Here is an 18,923-nt window from a genome sequence, read left to right as displayed (position 1 = left end):
AAAACTATCTAGCTCTGGTTTGAGGCGATAGCTCAGTGGGGTAAGCACTTGCCTCACAAGCCTGAGGGCCTGAGCTGGGATACCCAGGACCCACGGACAGCCAGGTTCAGCAGCACACACCCGGAATCCCAGCAGTCCTGGGACAGGGGCTGGAAACAGAGGAATCCCTGTCTCCAAACAAGGTGGGAGGCAAGAGCTCATACCCAAGCTTGTCCCATACACCCCACGGGACATATGCCACCCTCACACACATCAACACACACCGAGCATACTTTAAGATAGTTTCCACAGTCCTTTTTAAAGGATATTTACTAAATTTACATGTTCCTATCTTTGTGTAGACAACATTCTTTGATGGCAAGAACATCTCATAAGATTCTAAGGATGGGAGACACGAATATTTTCGTGCTTTCAATATTTATTTACTCATTGGTTTATTGATTTGTTTCCTTGCTGTGTGTCTGTATGGAGGTCAGAGAAAAACCTCTGACCTTAGTAAGGTACCCGAAGTTCATCTCTTGCCTACACAAGGCTGTATACATCCTAGTGCAAACACTCTAGTGTAAGACACTAGAGAGTAGTGAAATTCCACAAGGGTAAGCATCTTCCGTGATCTGACAAAGCTCAGCCCTCTCTCCCAGCTGTGGCTCTAGAATGAACACTGGGCTGAGTCCAAACAGAGGCTAGTCTACTAGGCATTGAAAGGGAACCCAGCCGGCTTTTGGTGGTTGCATGGGACTGAAAGAATAAGGAGGGCTCAAATGTGGCCATTGCTCAGTAATAAGTATGTCTGGGTCTAGGGTGTTCATGAAGAAGCTAGCTGGCAAAACTGCCTCTGAGAGGATGCTCATGGGAAGAAGGGAGGAAGCCTGGAGCTTAGCATCAACCCAGCTTCGTTGGCCTGGACTGAGGTCAGCTTTTCCAGCACAGGAACCCACAGGAACGTGTTGTGTAGAATGTCTACAGCTCTCTTTTACCTGCTATACAACAAATCACTCAGTATGTAGAGGGGAGGAGATACTGTACTCAACGGAAGAAGAGAAACAACAGACAACAAACCCGAACATGATTCAGATAATGAAGGAACCCCTGTTTCTGTTTTGTTTTGTTTTGTTTTGTTTTGTTTTGTTTTAGACGGCCTCTCTTCATAAGTTTCTTGATATGTAGCTCAGGCTGGCCTAAAAGCAATCCTCCTGTCCTAGCTTCCTGAGTCCTAGGATTAAAGACATGTGCCAACAGCTTTCCAGATAATGATTTTATAAAACAATCCTTAACATGTTAGAAAACAGGAAATGATAGCAAAATAGGTGAAAAGATATTTTCATAATTTTAAAAAGTGGAGTGCACCGAAAGGAATCAATGGGCATTTTAGGACTGAAAAATATATTGTCTACAATTAAGATTTCATTTAGTGTATTCAACAGATGGGTTGAGACATAACATAGAACAAAATTAGTGAAGTTAGCAATCCATTAAATTAATGAATGAAAAAGATACGAAAGTGCACCCCGAAGAAAAGACAGTTAACAGGACAAAGTTAAAATTTTAGAGAGAGAGAATTTCTTGTGTACTGTGTGGAAGCATCACCTGTCAATAAAAATCCTACAGTATGTTCGCTGAGGCAGAAAATAGGAGGTGGGAGTTCTGGCATAGATGAACTCTGGGATAGAGTCAGAGGGGGAGAGATTCACCCCAGACTCGGAGAAAGATGGACATATGAAACTGAGGAGAGGTAACCAGCCATTTGACACACAGAGAATAGAATAAACGGGTAAAATAAGTTGTGAGCTAGTTATAGAATGAGTCTAAGATTATGGGCTAGGCATTTATTCATAAATGATAAGGTCTCAGAGTCATTATTTTGGGAACCAGGGCATGGGTGGAAAACCCACGGTTATAATTTTATTATATTCATTATTGAATTCCTACAGGAGAAATGAATTATATAAAAATAATAAGTGATTGGGCCCAAAAGTAATGAAAATAAATGATCAATCAGAAGGTTCAATAAGCCTAGTATACCAGGTAGTTTTGTTGTTGGTTGGTTGGTTGGTTTTGGTTTTGTTTGTTTTGAGGTTTTGTTTGTTTGTTTGTTTGTTTGTTTGTTTTGACTACTACCATTACTAGGCCTGGGCTCAAGCAACCGTCAGCCTTAGTCTCCCTGTCAAGGGAAACTACATGTACCACTAGCATGAGGAGGCTTTTGGTTTGGGCTTTGGTTTTTCTTTCATCAGAACGTACACAAGTTTGTAGGGGAAATTATGTTGTAGGTGAAAAACTAGGCTTTACTTAAAACCCACAGGTGAGGTTCAGAAGAGGTTGGTCAAATACACATGGATGACTGCTGTAAAAGAGTATGTGCTACACAGACTTGCAGACAGCTTTTAGAAGAGTAAACAAACGTTCTAGAGAACTGAATCGGGTAGCTACATAAACTCAGAGAGGACTGGCAGGATGGAATTCACCTTGATGGACTCTGAGGGAAATTGAATGGGTGGGTCCCAAGATCTCTCTTGTACCTCCTGTGTGAGCAGAGGTGACTGAAGGGGGTGTTCTGAGGATAAAATCATGGGGTGTACCCTTATTTGATATATCGATAAATGCTTCCAAATTGCCATCCTAAAAGAAAGAGCTGTACCAATTTGCCCTGGATGTTGAATGGTGCTCCTCTCTCTTCCCCTAGAGTTCTCTCATTTTGCCATGATGGCAGCTGCTTGGAACTCCTATTTCATCACCCCAGGACACACACTGACTACTTACAGACAAGTAGGAGGCACTAGCAGTTTCTCAGCTCCCTAACCCCAGGAGCATAAAGCCTGGTATTCAGTACCATGCTTGTGCTCTTGAGGCAAAGCAGAATGGGGATATTATGGTGATTGTGGGGGAGGCTTGGAGAAGGAAGCCCTGCTCCTGTAGAACTAGCGTACTTTCCCTGCTCAAGAAGGACCTGAGACACCACTGATAGGGGCCTAACGGACCACAGAGGGAATATGTTTTTTCCAAACGGTATCCTGATAAAGACAGTAAGTAAATTGTGCCCAAGTAGGGCTAGATGACCTATTCTCAGACACGGCAATCAAGAATGCCACGGCCAGTAATCAGGCTGCGCTTCTATAAGGCCAAAATGACGGACATAACCTTGATTCCTGTCTTCCCCACTCCCAGAACTAAATGAAGCCACTCCTAAATCCACAGTACAACTTAAGTTACCGAGAGAAAAAGAAATTTCAGCTTTTAAACTAACCTTGTTACAATCTATACTCTTTGGGTAATGTCAGAAAAAAAGGGGGGGGGGTTTCTTGGCAACATTTAGAAATGTAACTTTGAAAGCCACAAGAAAACACACACACACACACACACACACACACACACCCATATCCGCATTGTGAAGACAATTAAACTCGACTGTGCAGACGCTCCCTATTGCGCGATCAGATGTATTTTACTCTCTCTGCACCTTTGCTTCTGCTTTTAATAAATCCAGCTTTGCTGCATTCCGGTTGGCCCTGAAATCCATTTCTTTGTTGAAACCAAGACCCCAGGTTTTGCTTGGGTGGCGACCTCTAAAAAGGTGTAGTGTAAGGCTGTGTCCAGTGGCAGGTGGCTCTTCTTCCCTCCCCCTAAAAGGGAAGGGGCAGGTCTTACCCACAGAACCCCTGAAGCCTGTTTTCTTCAGGTGGCTCACTCTTCAGGAGCGCACACTCTTCTATTTTCCGTATGCCTGACACCTCTTCCCTCGTTTCCCTTCTCTAAACCTTAGAAGTTCACACTTGGGGATTCCAACCGGATCCTGTCACCTTTCTCCCTCACCTTCTTCTCATCCCCACCCCTGCTTCAGCCAACATCATCCTTCGGTCTTCTCCGACCTACCTCTCCCTCTCAAGTTACCCAAATTTGACTTCAACCTCTCCCATCCTGCTCCTTCCTAGCTCCAGCTCCGGGGAATCGTCCTGGCCTCTCCCCACACCCTCTGTGTGGGTGAGGCCGTGTGGCTCCGGTACCTCGCAGACTTGAGGGATATAGTTGTCCCTGAAGTAGTTCCTCAGCTTGGGGCTGGCATTGCGGAGTGAAGCCATGGTCACAAGCAGGACTGAGAAACTGTCCCTGGGCTACTGGTGTCCACGCTACGGAGGCGGGAGGCGTCGGGGCGTTGCCAGGCAACCCCGGAGGCGGAGCCGTACAGTCTCAGCTAGGGTGGAGATGGAAGGAAAGGCCTAGAGGAGGGGGCGGGGCAGAGTGGGAAGGGGGCGGGGCATATCTGCACCCCGGGGCGGTGCTAGGGGCGGGGCTCACACAGGACAGTCCCCGTCCTGGTCCAGGAAAAAGCTTGCACCAGCGGCAGCGACGCCTCCTGCAAGTCCCATCGCGGCCGCCGGGCGAGAGGCAGCGCGTCGGGTGGGAGGGCTTCCGACGTTAGCAGGGCGGCTTCCGGAAGGCGGAGCTCCAACCCCATTTCCTTTCTCCGGGCTGGTTCGGGCCCCGCTGCACCTGCGTGCGGTCCTTGCTCGGCGGCTCCCCGCAGCTCGGCGGTGGCATGGGCGGCGCGCGGGACGTGGGCTGGTTGGCGGCGGGGCTGGTCCTCGGCGCCGGCGCCTGCTACTGCATCTACCGGCTGACCCGGGGCCCGCGGCGAGGCCGGCGCCGCCTGCGCCCTTCGCGGTCTGCAGGTGAGGCGATGGGCTGCTCGGCAGGTGGACAGGTTCGGGGCCACCCCGGGCCGGGCTGAGCGGCTGGGCATGGTGCAGGGCGAGGAGGAAGGCTGGAGGTAAACGAGTCTGGGAGCCCAGGTTGCCTGCGGTGGGTCCTGAGCCGCCTCCCTGCTCCCACTTCTTTGTTTGAAAATAAGGGCTGAAAACATTGCCGGGAGTTTCCTGTTGCTTCCTTTCAGGCTTCACAGCCTTGGGCTGAGGTTTCTCCAAGCCATGTAGGTACCCTCTCACTTTCAAGTTTGTCCTGGGCCTTTGTGTTGTTTCCAAAGAGATGTCCCTTACTGTGAGAAGGTTACTCTGGGGCCTCAAACCTAGGTTGAAACTTTGCACGTGGCTGTGTGAAGAGGGGTTCTCGGAGGTGCACTTCGGCCTGCACTTCGCGAGACCTGTCCTGGGAAGGTACTTTTAATCATGCGTAGCATCTTGGAACTTGAGTGTCTGTGTTGGAAATAGAAACCTCAGCCTACAGAAGACACACCCTTCTGCCAAACAAGTCTAGTAGGTTCTGTCCTATGATGATTGGGACATTGGGAGGTCTAACAGTTTGCTGCACATTCTTATCTAAAAGGATCGCTTAAGTCGTGGAAACGGTTAGGAAAACAATTTGAAATAAAATCTGCCGACCAAAAACGTGCCTTCCTCAAAGGTAGAGAAGTGGGGGGTTTTTTGTGTTTTTTTTTTAACTGAGTAATCATTAAAACGTTTTACCAACACCAATACATGTGATCTGCTGATGTCATTCCAAACACAGAATTCTTACCTCTGTGTAGCTGTGCCAATGCGAAATAAACAGTAGCTTGTCTTTAAAATAAGAGGACATGACAATAATATGACAATAGTTTTCTACAACTAGGTCATCTCACAGTCACTGAGAGTTAGGCAGTTATTGGTTGGGAGCTAAGAGCCTTTCCCTAGAGGGAAAGTAAGGCACTTTTAAAGGCAGGTAGAAAAAAAAAAAGTCTTTGGGTTGTACAACTGGCATTTACTTTCCAAATTTGTGCTTCCTTGGAGGCACCAGGACCAACCATGAGTTTATATTGCAGCCTTCCATTTCCTTCAGGAAATGCTACAAGAAAAGGGAGTACACAGTCCCTTTCCCCGTGGTCACAGAGGAAAATAGTTTTTGAAGATGAGCATTTGCCCTCGCAAAGCCTGATTTGTTGTCTTTTCCTCTGCCACATATTTCTGTGCAATAACGTTTTGGTTTTTTTAAGGCAAAGGGTCTGATGTATTCCTGGCCTGGAACTCCCTGTGTAGCAGAAAAGGTCTTGTGATGGGCTTTTCTCCACCTCCCTAGTCCTGGGCTTGACAGCATGCAACACCACACTTTGGTACTGGGAATGGAACCCAAGTCAGACAACTTTAAAAATAGGTTGCCCACAGCCATTTCCCAAAGTTCTACCTTTATATTTGAAGAGAAACCTTTTATTTGTTTTAAACTTTTGAGAAATGTATAATTCCTGTTGATATAAGACTTGATAAAAGAACCTGCCAGATATAGTACAATTCTCAATCATGACTAGAGAAAATTTAGTGGATTGAGGAAATAATATACAGAGACCAGACAGACATATAAGGATAATTCATAGGTGTATATGTTATTTATTGCATTAATATATTTTTAAACTACATAGTAATGTGTAAGTCATTAAAATAGTATTTCTGATAACTTGCAACATTTAGAAGGAAATGTTTTAAATTGATGGAGAACACGCATCAAAAACAAAAGGCAAAGGTACTTTAATTAAAGACGTTTAATATTAACAGTTGCATCTTTATTAAGTTCAAGAATAAGAGAGTTGATATCACAACTATTTAGTAGTGTCCTGGCGTCCCAGGCATTTTGACAGGAAAAAAAAAGTCATAAAAATCAGTAAGTATTAAAAAGAAATGAAGAAAATTCCAATTCATTAATGACTTATTTTGAGTCAGAAAAGTACGAGAGAATTAACTGGACATTAGAAGTGGAAGAAAAAAAAAACAATAAGCTGGAATACAACAGAAATACACTTAGTACATTCTTAGCTAAGCGCTGTGTACAGGAATTCAATATAAATTTAATTGAAAATATTTCATTCATAATAACTTTAAACACTCAGAACATATCCAGTAGGAAGCCACACAGTGACACACTGGAAACATAATTGGGCTGTTTCCATAGGTTTCCTGACTGATAAACTCTTTTTTTTTTAATAATTTATTTAATTTTATTTTACGTGTGAAGGTGTCAGATGCCTTGGAATTGGGGTTACAGACAGTTGTGAGCTGCCATGTGGATGGTGAGAATTGAACCTGGGTCCTTTTAGGAAGATCAGACGCTGCTCTTAACCACTGAGCCATCTCTCCAGTCCCGACTGATAGACTCTTAAAAGGATAATGAGTTTCACCCCTTTAGTGCAAAAACCTATTCCATAATTAATCAGTCCAATCAGATAGGTATACCTGATGTTTAAATTAAGAAACAAAATGCTGTTAGCATTAGGGGTACATGCCTCTTACATGTAATGCCTTACAATAGATACCATATGACTATTAGCTAATGTGATGGCTGTGAGCCTTTGCTTCTGACTTAAATTCAGAATAATAATTATATCTTCCTTCTAGGAATGCCTGAGAATCAAATGATATAAAACATGTAAAATGCTTTAAACAACGCCAGGCAGCCATCTGCAGAGCCTCTGACATCTGGCCTGCCCACTCAGAAGGGGCTTAACTTTTTCTTTTCCTTTTCCTTATGCTTTCAGACTGGCCAAAAGCCTAAGCATGCTTTCCCACATGCTGCACCTTCTCTCTCCTCAGCAGTTCCCTCCCTGTCCCACTTGCCAGCCGCCATTGCTGAAACTGCCTTTGCCCTTAAAGCCATGACCTTCTCTCTCTCTTCGCCATCTTCCTCCTCCCAGCAGATGTCCAGATGTGCAGCTTGCTTGCTCTGCAAAGCAAACATTACAAGAATTGTCCCTGAGCTTTAAAAACAAAAGTAACTGCCTAGCATGATAGTATGTGTTTAAACTTTTTAGATATTAAAACAAAACGCCTCAGTGATGAATTTCAATGAACCTTAGCTTGCTTTCTTCTCATGCAGAAGACTTAACTGATAGTTCCTATGATGATGTGTTAACTGCTGAACAGCTTGAGAAACTTCTGTACCTGCTGGAGTCAACTGATGATCCTATAATTATTGAGAAAGCCTTGGTCACCCTGGGAAATAATGCAGCCTTTTCAGCCAACCAAGTAAGCCTCCTTCTCGCTCACACAGGAGTAGCTGTGAACTGGTACTTCCTGCCCAGAGCTTCCATATCCTCATATGGCCAATTACGTTCAAAAATCACATCCAAAAAATGACACAGAAAGTGACCTGTGAGAAGCTAGACACTGGCATCGTATTCATAATAGTTCCTGTTCAAGAGAAAACAGAGGATGGCTGTGACTTAGAGCTGAGCGGTGCTTTCATGAAACCATGAAAGCACCCAGCATTTAAGTGTATGCTTCGATTAGATGACCGATCTTGCCAAAGTGGGGCCTGATGGTGGTGGTAGTGACAACCACCAAATCAGTGTAAACGGCTAATACCAAAGAGATTAATTTGAACACTTCTTTCTCCATTCCCCCCAAGAGAACAAGGGTTTTCTTTGTTGTTTGTTTGTTTGTTTGTTTCCCAAGACAGGGTTTCTCTGTAAAGCTCTGGCTGTCCTGGACTCTGTAGGCCAGGCTATCCTCACAGAGATCCACCTGCCTCATCGTCCCCAATGCTGGGATTATAGGTGTGCACCACCACGCATTGTTACCTTCAACAGTTTCAGAAGGGATGAAGTTGCTGGCCCCCAACTGATCCCAGCTGACCCAGAGAATAACATTTGTTTCTCAATCAACATCCATAAATCCTTAATGTCAACTTCTGTATTTGCTGCTTTCAGCAAATGACACATGCGTTGTTCTGGGTTAGCGGCGAGAGAAAGATTGTAACTTAAGATTGTAGCATTAGTTTAAGTTGTAAAAGGTGATTGCCAAGGCAGGGTTGGTTGTTACATTGTTAAAACAGGTGAAAACAAACAGTTTGAGTACACAGCAAGCTAGAAATCTTAAGTGACTCCCGAGTGTATATTGACTTTGGATATGAGGTCTAGCAAAAGTTCCAGTCTTAGAGTATAAGGGTTATTTCAGAATATTACATCTCTATACTTGGTTGAGTCCCGGCCAATGAAAGACCCATCTCAAAAGAAAAAAAAAAAAAAAGTGAATGGCATTTTGAGGAATGACAGCTGAGGTTGGCCTTTGCATACACATATATACACACAGATTTACATAAACCATTTTAAGTAAGGAAATTTGGTGACAGTAAGATTCGTATATGAGAAGGGCATTTCTCTAAAGTGATTAATCGTAGTTGCATTTCTAGATGTGTGGAATTCAGTAAAAGGGCTGCATGTTGAAGTCACGGTCCATTTTCCCCTCTCTCTTAGGCCATTATTCGTGAGTTGGGTGGTATCCCAATCGTTGGAAGCAAAATCAACTCTCTGAACCTCAGTATTAAAGAGAAAGCCTTAAATGCACTAAATAACCTGAGTGTGAATGTCGAAAACCAAGTTAAGATAAAGGTAAGTTGTGAGAAATAAAAGTGCATCAGGTGTCTATAACAGAAGAGAAGGGGATGCCAGGATAAGCCGTGAAGCCAGGAGCGTGTGCTCTGCAACTCTCCCCTAGGCATTTGGAGGTGGGTTTCAGTTTAACTCAGGGATTACTGAAAGAACAAAGCCAGAATCAAGGAACACACAGCAGCAGAAAGACTCAGTAAACCAAGAAACCAAGAGAGTGTTTTGAAACTGTTGAATAGAATATAGACACAAGCAGAATGGCACCGTTGATGTAAGAAAGCCGAGGAAGTGTGAGCCCTTCTAAAGTCAACGAGGGAAGAAACAAATCCACGGAAAGTAGGTAAAAGATGAAGAAGATAAGCAACTAATGTGAGCCAGTTGTCACATTCAAATGTCCAGGACACCTATCGATAGATTCCACCCTCACCATCAGCCAGGAAGGGACTTAATGCCGGTTTTTGAAGGATGAAGATACAATAAAATGGTAACCAAAGAGAAACACAGTTGGCTTGTAAGTGTAATTTAAAGCTTAAAAATTTGATCTCTGCTTCCTTATTGTTACCCTGCCTCATCTATGGTAGCATGGATACATTTGGAGTTTCCCACAACATTAATGATGTGGATTGGACAGTTAGTTGATAATTTCTTAGCACTTCCGATTAGGAACATTTTTTTGCACTTTATGATTTTTTTAAATTAATTTATTTTTTATTAAGTACAGTTTATTCACTTTGTATCCCAGCTGTAGCCCCCTCCCTCGTCCCCTCCCAATCCCACCTTCCTTCCCTCTTCTTCTCCTGTGCTCCTCCCCCAGTCCACTGACAGGGGAGGTCCTCCTCCCCTTCCCTCTGACCCTTATCTATCAGGTCTCATCAGGACTGGGCTGCATTGTCCTCCTCTGTGGACTGGTAAGTCTGCTACCTCCTCATGGGGAGGTGATCAAAGAGCCAGCCACTGAGTTCATGTCGGAGACAGTCCCTATTCCCCTTACTAGGGAACCCTCTTGGCTGCTATGGGCTACATCTGAGCAGGGGTTCTAGGTTATCTCCATGAATGTTCCTTGGTTGGAGTATCAGTCTCAGAAAAGACCCGTATGCCCATATTTTTTTATTCTGTTGGTCTCCTTGTGGAGCTCCTGTCCCCTCCAGCTCTTTCTATCTCTCCCTTTTATAATATTCCCTGCACTCTGCCCAAAGTTTGGCTGTGAGTCTCAGCATCTGCTTTGATATCCTGCTGGGTAGAGTCTTTCAGAGGCCCTCTGTGGTAGGTTCCTGTTTTTTTCCCTTTTGTCTCTCCCATTTGCCTTTCTGAATGAGGATTCATCATCTTACCCAGGATCCTCCTTCATTAGTTTCTGTAGGTGTACAGATTTTAGTATGTTTATCTTATATGTATAATATCTACTTATAAGTGATTATATACCATGTGTGTCTTTCTGCTTCTGGGATACCTCACTCAGGATGATCTTCTCTAGTTCCTACCATTTGATTTCCTTTTTTTTTTTTTTTTAGTTGGTGAGTAGTATTCCATTGTGTAAATGTACCACAATTTCTGTATCTATTCCACAATTGGGTTGTTTCCAGCTTCTGGTTATTACAAATACAGCTGCTATGAACATGGTTGAGCAAATGTCCTTGTTGTATACTTGAGCATCTTTTGGATATATGCCTAGGAGTGGTATAGATGGATCTTAATGAAGCGCTATTCCTAGTTGTCTGAGAAAGCGCCAGATTGATTTCCAGAGTGGTTGTTCAAGTTTACATTCCCACCAGCATTGGAGGAGGGTTCCCCTTTCTCCACATCCTCTCCAGCATGTGTTGTCAATTGAGTTTTTGATCTTAGGGTGTAAGGTAAAATCTCAGGGTTGTTTTGATTTGCATTTCCCTGATGACTAAGGACATTGAGCATTTTCTTAAGTGTTTCTCTACCATTCGATACTCCTCTATTGAGAATTCTCTGTTTAGCTCTGTACCCCAGTTTTTAATTGGATTACTTGATTTGTTGCACTTTATGATTTTTGATGGCACCGAGCCTGGAAACTCGCTGCTTTCCACCCACAAAGATTGATAGTGTGGAGCTGCTCACAAGCGTGCACCCTTCCTTATGTAAGGAAGCACAATCTTCAGCTAAATTTGTTTTTGTTCTGCCTTTGGTTCTCAGCACAATGCCAGGTTATTAACAAAGGCAGCCTTAAATAAAATAGTCACCAAGGCAGGAGGGCCAGACACAAACACCATCTTTTCCAAAGAACCCCTTCATCCTGAGCAGCCACACCACTCTGCTGCAGAGAAAGGTAGAGGTTCTTGGAGAGCCGGCGTTGCTCAGTCCCTCTCTCTTGCCCTCAGGTTTACGTCCATCAAGTCTGTGAGGATGTCTTCGCCGATCCCCTGGACTCTGCCGTGCAGCTGGCCGGCTTGAGACTTTTAACAAACATGACCGTCACCAATGACTACCAGCACCTGCTCAGCGGCTACGTCCCTGGCCTGTTCCACCTGCTACTTATTGGGAATGGAAGCACCAAGGTAGGAGCCACAGCCTTCAGTCTTGAAGGCTGAAGAGCCGCCACATCAAGTTTAGTAAGATTGAGCTTCCTGTCCGAGGCGGGGGATGGGGAGGACACACCTTTAATCCCAATGCTGTAAGATGCTGTAGGATTCAGAGGCGGCAGATTTCTGTGCGTTGGAGGTCTGCCTACTCTTCATAACGCGTTCCAGTGCAGAAAAACAAAGAGAAGGAATGCCAGACCATCTGTTTCAGCCCTGTGATTGACAAAGATTAAAGAAAAAGATAGTGGTACCTTAATCCCAGCAGAGGCATGTGAGTTCCCAGCCACCCTGATCTATTTAGCAAATCACAATAGGCAGGACTACATAAAGAAACACTATCAAAAAGAAAAAGAGATAGTCTGCTCACGAGTTTATAAGAAATGCTTATAAGATCCTAAGAAAGAATATCACTTCCATCCCTAATACCAAACTGCAGAATTCGTTTGTGCCAATCACATGCCGTGTCGCTGGCTTCAAGAGAGTGGCCACTTGATCTTCAGAGAATCAGTAAAGTCATGTTTTCCTGGGACCCCTGGGACCCTTTAACCAGACATAGGAAATAATTTAAAAAAAAAAAAAAAGAAAGAAATAGTGACAGGAAGTTGTAGCTTTTATTTACCCCAGGATTGACTAGTTTTTAAAATTAGCATAAAGTAATGGGTTTCATTGTTTTCATTTTTAATACAGTTTGTTTTATATATAGTTTGTTTGTTTTTTTTACTCCTCCCCCCAACCTTCTTCCACTTAACCCTGCCTGCCACTCATCCTTCTCCATTTTCATGTCACATGTAGTCTGTTGCCATCATCGTCGTCGTCGTTATAATTATGACACTTACTTATAGGAAGGGAGGCGCTTTGGTGCTTCAGTGCCCAGGGCGAGGTCAGATGACAACTTGACAACTGCAGAAGTCAGTTCTCTCCTTCCAACATGTCCCCGTGACTGAACTTTGGTTGTCAGGCCTGGTGGCCCTCTGCCCACTGAGCCTCTCAGCAACCCCGGTTTGTTTAATTCTTTTAAGAAAGTTTATAATAATAATTGTAATTATTATAACAATATTAGTATTAGGGTGTGTGCGTGTGTATGTATGTATTTATGGTGGAGGCGTGGCATGAGGCATATGTGGAAGTTAGAGGGCAGCTTTGTGGAATCAGTTTTCTCTTTCTGCCTTTGTGTAGTTTGCAGGGTTGAACTCAGGTCCCCAGGCTTGCACACGTGCCTAACCTCCTGAGCCTTTTCGCTGGCCCTTACTTGTCTGTTTTTGAGGCGTGGCCTCCTGCGTCTTAGGTGGGCCTCAGTCTCACTCTAGCAGAGGATGAGCTGGGATTACAGGCATCTTCATGTACATCTGCGTGACAGAAGAGGGCATCAGCTCCCATTATCGAAGGTTCGGAGCCACCACGTGGGTGCTGGGAATTGAACTCAGGACCTCTGGAAAAGCAGCTAGTACTCTTAACCCCTGAGCCATCTCTCCAGCCCCCCAGAGAGCAGCTTTGTAAGTCAGTTCTTTTCTTCTATTTTTACCTAGGTTTGGGGACTTGAACTCTGGTTTTACTACAAGGGCTTTTCCTGCTGAGCCTTGTAGCTGGGCCCAAGTTGGACTTTCTTTTTCTTTTCTTAAGTTTTTTTTTTTTTTTTTCTTGAAACAGTTTCACTGTGTAACCCAGGCTTGTCTTGAACTCTCGACTCTCCTGTCTTAACCTCCCCAGTGCTAAGACTTATAGGGAAGTGCCACTTTGCTTGGCTGCATTAGTATTTAGGGGGGACCACAGTGAAGATACACCCCAAGTATGGGACATCATTTCAGTGCTTCTGGGGTTTTCGGGGTATAACTGTGTTAGTGCCTCATCGTCGTCCGGTGTTTATGTGTGGGTTTCCACATTTTCTACAGCCCAGCTTATTTAGGTCTAGTCTAAGACATTCAGGCATTCAAACTTACATATGACAGCGAGCTGTCTTTTTCTGAGGTGCTGCTCCATCCCAAGCTATTTCCAGCCCTTTCTGCATCTCTCTCCAGTGGAAGATGACTTCAGCCTTTTAGGACCCAGGAAAATTGCCTTCACTCTGTGCTGTAATGTGAATACTCTAGGAAAAAAAAAAAAACCTCTCCCTTGGCTGTCTCTGCAGCTTCTTTACCCAGAACCCAGGAGGAACTCGTAATTCAATTCAAAGCCAAGTGGATCTCTTTGGACTTATATATTTGTCTGAGATCTGGTTGATAAAATTTACAACTTTTTAAAAATGACTTGCATCATATTGCTGTATTTTTCCATTGCACTGCCTAGAATTTTTTTTTAGGATAGAAAATTTAGACTTTCGATGGGAACCCAGCCACCAGTTCTGCCATTGTTTCTCCATTTCTGCAAGCTAACTAACTTGCAAATGCATTTCTGCATAGTCATCCATTCGTGTGTGTCCGTCACGGATATTTCCTTAGTAAGCGTCCCCCAGAGTGATTTGTGAAGATCTTATTTAGTTGTTGGTGGTGATCTCGCTGCGCTCTAATGATCTGTGGTTATACCACCGACTCACAGCAAATACCGGAAGAAAGCGTTTGCTCTCTGCACTGACAGAGCCAACAACGTAAATGTCCCGGGTCACCACAAGGTGGCGCCCGTGTCAAGGAAGGAAAAGAAAAAAAAATGTTTCAAACAGCAGAGTCACAGTTCAGACACTAGCTAGCTATTGTTCTTACTGTTTCTGGTTGATAATGAGAGGGCCTTCACAGAGCTTCCCCAGGCTCATATCCGAGGTTCAGGCGGTCTACTGCATAGCTTTTTATCCCCCTGTTTTCTGCTCCAAGCTTCATCAACATTCCAGCCAGGCGCCTTATTCCTTAGACCTGATGTGGTGTTGCTGACAGCATCATGCCAGCTGAGATGTCACAGTAGCTGGGGGAAGGGGGGTGGTGTGCACTGAAGGGTCAGAAGTCACTCTTGCTTTCTTGTCTTTAAGAATTCATAATTTCGCTAAAAGCGCCTATCCGAAAAACACGGTCCCGCATGAACAGGTCAGCAGTGAGTCCCACTTTGGGGGAGGCCGGGCCTCTAGCAGAGTGGCTTTTGTTTCTCCCTTGTCCCCTTCTGCTCTCTTTGACACTTTAGCATGACCGTGTGTTAATTTTATAAAACATTAAAAGATGGTAACAGTGAGACTCGGCAAAGCTTTCTCACCACCTCCAAATAATTAGTAGTTCACATGAGGCCCAGGAGTTGTAAGCACACAGTAGGACGCAGTGTTCTAGGGTGAAGGTAGACCTTGATAGGATGGCGCTTGGCCAGCCCAGGGGACCAGAGGTTTGATCCCCATCACCCTATCCCCAAAGTTCTAAGGTCAGTATCTGTTGTCCGATTAACAAGTTATAAAAGTGTACATTCATGTTCCTTCCTGGGTCTAGTGAAAACTGGAGTTGTTGTTTTTCCCTGCTTTTAGAACTCTCTTTCTTTTCCTCCCTTTAATTTCAACTGTCTAGAGGAAAAGTGTAGGTTAGCGTTTTTCAAAGAGACATTCTAGGGCTAGAGAGATGGCTCAGCATTTAAGAGCTTGTGTTGCTCCTGCAAAGGACCCAGGTTTGGTTCCAAGCACCCACATAGCCATTGGTAACTCGTTCTAGAGGCCCTAATGCCTTCTTCTGACCTCTGCACTCACAGCAAACACATGGTACATATACATACATACAGGCAAAAAGGTTCATACACAGAAAATCAATCTAAATTTTTGACTTTATATTTTAATTCTTTTGGTTTTTGAGACAGGGTTTCTCTGTGTAGCCTTAGCTGTCCTGGACTTGCTTTGTAGACCGCGCTGGCCTGGAACTCACAGATACACCTGCCTCTGCCTCCCCAAGTGCTGGGATTACAGACATGCGCCACTGCACCCAGCATAATTAACTGTAAAATCACTTCAATATCAATTCCCAAATAAATGGTAAACCATTTTTCACATTTAGAAAAAGATGACCTCCTAGTAACCCAGTAACCTAGTAGAATAAAAGGATCCTAGTATTTAATTATGGTGGCCAAACTGTTACATAAAGGTGATATGTTCATGAAAAATAAACAAAGCCTTGAGAGATTCCTGCTGTTTCTCCTCCTCAGCACTCAGAATAAAGATGATTTAGGAGCTGGGCAGATGGTTCCATGTGTGAAGTGTTTGTTGTGCAAACACAAGATCAGGAGTTTGGATCCCGGTACCCATGAAAATGCTGGGCAGTGGCCTGCCTGTAACCCCAGCACAGGGACGGGAAATGGGGATCCCTAAGGCAAGCTGGCTAGACTAGCCAAATTGGTGAATTCTGGGTTCAGCTGGGGGCCCTGCCTCGGTGAAGTGCAATCAAGGAAAACACTGACCTCCCAGCTTTGACCTCGTCATGTATGTATACACACATGCACAAACACGAGAAAACAGGTGATTTAACACATACTGTACCAGACTATCGCATTTGAAGACACTTGCTAAGTTCTTCCTCTCTCCTCAGTAGTTGGACCAGAAGTGAGGTTTAGATGGCAGTGGTAGGAATGGTAGCTGCCCTGAGAGTGGGGCCGAGTGTTGGAGGAGCTGAGCAGAGTCTTCCTGGAGAGGACTGGCGCCAGGCCTGGAGGTGCAGACAGCTCACTGGGCTGAGAGGATGGCGTCAGCAGGAGCAGGGTCACGCCTGCTGCTCCAGTAAACCCAGTGTTCCGTTGGCAGGTCCAGGTGTTGAAGCTGCTTTTGAACTTGTCTGAGAATCCAGCCATGACAGAAGGACTACTGAGTGCCCAAGTAAGTAGATTACCTACCTGCTTCATAAATGCACACATACATAGACTTTGACAAATAGATTAGAAAGTCACGGGGATCATCCCTGAAGATCAGTATTAAGGTGTTAGCTTATTCCTCATGTATATGAATTCCTCATGTTTACTGAAACATGAATATTTTGCTTTTGAAAACCATCTTTAGAACTCGTCTGTAGCAACAGTGAGTTTTCCATCTGTGCCCAATTTGCAGTACACTCGTGCAGCTGCATTTTTAAATTTGCTTTGTTTTGTGTGCACGTGTACCTCAGCATTTGCTCAAACAGCAGTGTTGAGTATGTGCTCAAATGCCCACCTCAGCGACTTCATAGTGTTTGTTCTCACGGAACTTAGGAGACACAAGCATGTGGCAAACAAGCAAGATGGTTGAAAAGAGGCCCTGTGTTCTGAAAGAAGTCCAGGTGGTGCGGGGAGACTGGGCCATCTGCTCGACAGCCCTGTTCGCTGTGCCGGCTGTGGGCAGTAATACTGGCGGAACTAGTGAGTGCTTACAAAAACTGGATGGACCCTAACGTGGTTGGTTTCCCAAATGTCTGCACTCCGGGGTTCCAGGAAATCTTACTTTTTTGCTAACAACCAAACCTCCTTTTCCTTTATAGCATGGGATAAACATCACACACGTGGGGTTGCTTGCCTGTGGTCCTTTTAAATGTAAACTAGAAGATGCCGTTTTAAAATACAAAAATGACACTCAGTGTTTCGTCTTTCAGGTGGATTCTTCATTTCTCTCCCTTTATGATGGCCACATAGCCAATGAGATTCTTCTTCGAGCACTTACACTGTTTCAAAATATAAACAACTGCCTCAAAGTAGAAGGCCGATTAGCTAATCAGCTTCCTTTCGCTAAAGGGTCATTGTTTTTCCTATTGTATGGGGAAGAATGTGCCCAGAAAATGAGAGAGCTAGTTTGTCATCATGATGCAGAGGTGAAAGAGAAGGCTTTAGCCATAAAGCCAAAGTTCTGATTGGTTGCTCCTGGATTTTTCAAAGAGTAAATGTAGTCTTAAGTCAGCACACGGGAACTTATTTTCTACCTTCTTTTTAAAAAGGGATGTTTTAGCTGATAAAGTTAAACAACAAAAGTCATATTGCAACTTTATCACAGTTCAGTGTGAGCAGCTCTAATCCAACATGATATTCAAAATTTTGGATTTTGGAGTAGTTCAGATTTGGGCTTTGGGAATTAGGTATTTATTGTATGAAATACTCAGAGGATGTGAATCACTTCTGGAGCAAACATTCAGTTAGGATTACGGACTGATTTGCCATGCTCTTCAGGTTGATTTTGAATGATTCTACTGGTACTGAATGACTATGAGGGATTGTACTGAAGATATTTAATGGTTTCCACACATGAAATGAGTGGCCTTCTCTGTACAATCCTAATTCCTGGAAGTGATTTGCAGTTCCTCGTGGAGACATCGTTAGGTGCGGAGTTAAAGACTATAACTGCCACAGCAAGGGCCTTGTGCCTCAGTGCAGTGATACCCCAAGCTCAAGCCCACGGCCAGCCCCATTATATACTGCTTTGCAAGTCTGTGTTCCTCATCAGAATCTGACCTCATTGTTTCTGATCAGTGTAGGGAAAATGTTTTCTTATACTTAGCCCATGTGTAAGATACTGGAGAGCAGTCCCAAGTGTCCACCCCCAGGCAGGTGGGCAGCCAAGCAGCTGCTCTGTAAACAGGACTGGCCTCATGAGTCCGGGTGGACGCACAGAGAAATACACCCATGAAATGGTTGTTTTTAAAAGCATGTCATAAAACAATGTATTAGTGTCTTTTTTTTTTTTTTTTTTTAAAAAACAATGATAAGTACATTTATACATGGACAGAGCGTTTCTAGAATGATATGTAAAACTTCTGGGCACGAGACATGGGGACATGGATTTTCTTTATGTACCCATTTCTACTGTTTGAATTTTTTTACTGAGCATAACTTGTTAATTTTTTAATAAAAAAGGGAAAAAGTCCAAGGTGTTCACAATTTATTCCCCATCGCTGACATTATTGTACTAATTTTTCACTCACATTTTACTTGACGAAGATTACAATGTGTAAAAATTTTTAACTTTGTCAAACGTGTTTTATGTGTGCGAGTATCTTGCTGCATGTACGTATGGGCACAAGGTCAGAAGCAGGTGTTGAGGTGGGAGTAGTGCGTGGTTGTGAGCCAGCGGTAGGTGCTGGGAACCAAACCCAAGTCCTGTGCAAGAGCAGCCAGTGCTTTTCGGCACTGAGCCAGTTCTCTGAGCCCCTATAAATACGTTCAGCTGTCCTCTC

General features: G+C 44.1%; 1 protein-coding gene across 1 annotated transcript; it reads left to right on the top strand.

Moving 5' to 3' along the window:
- Window positions 1-4,417: 4,417 nt before the first annotated feature.
- Armc10 (armadillo repeat containing 10) lies at window positions 4,418-18,616 on the top strand. Its single transcript, XM_055612591.1, has 6 exons — window positions 4,418-4,667; window positions 7,792-7,940; window positions 9,170-9,304; window positions 11,647-11,823; window positions 16,535-16,606; window positions 17,352-18,616. Exons 1-6 carry the CDS (start codon window positions 4,535-4,537, stop codon window positions 17,604-17,606), a joined length of 921 nt encoding a protein of 306 aa, XP_055468566.1. The 5' UTR covers window positions 4,418-4,534; the 3' UTR covers window positions 17,607-18,616.
- The last annotated feature ends 307 nt before the right edge of the window (window positions 18,617-18,923 follow it).

The sequence above is a fragment of the Psammomys obesus genome, unplaced genomic scaffold (assembly GCF_907164565.1).
Source record: "Psammomys obesus unplaced genomic scaffold, mPsaObe1.curated_primary_1811, whole genome shotgun sequence".
In the NCBI taxonomy this organism is placed as follows: Eukaryota; Metazoa; Chordata; class Mammalia; order Rodentia; family Muridae; genus Psammomys; species Psammomys obesus.
Note: the sequence above shows the minus strand (reverse complement) of the source record. Positions and strands in the feature narration are given on the sequence as shown.

What these genes read in the sequence shown, in the direction of transcription:
- Armc10 (XM_055612591.1), top strand. Translation starts at nt 4,535, where the DNA reads ATGGGCGGCGCGCGGGACGTGGGCTGGTTGGCGGCGGGGCTGGTCCTC. An exon ending in AAAACCAAGTTAAGATAAAG is followed by an intron (nt 9,305 to 11,646) that starts GTAAGTTGTGAG and finishes TCTTGCCCTCAG; the next exon opens with GTTTACGTCCATCAAGTCTG. An exon ending in AAGGACTACTGAGTGCCCAA is followed by an intron (nt 16,607 to 17,351) that starts GTAAGTAGATTA and finishes TTCGTCTTTCAG; the next exon opens with GTGGATTCTTCATTTCTCTC.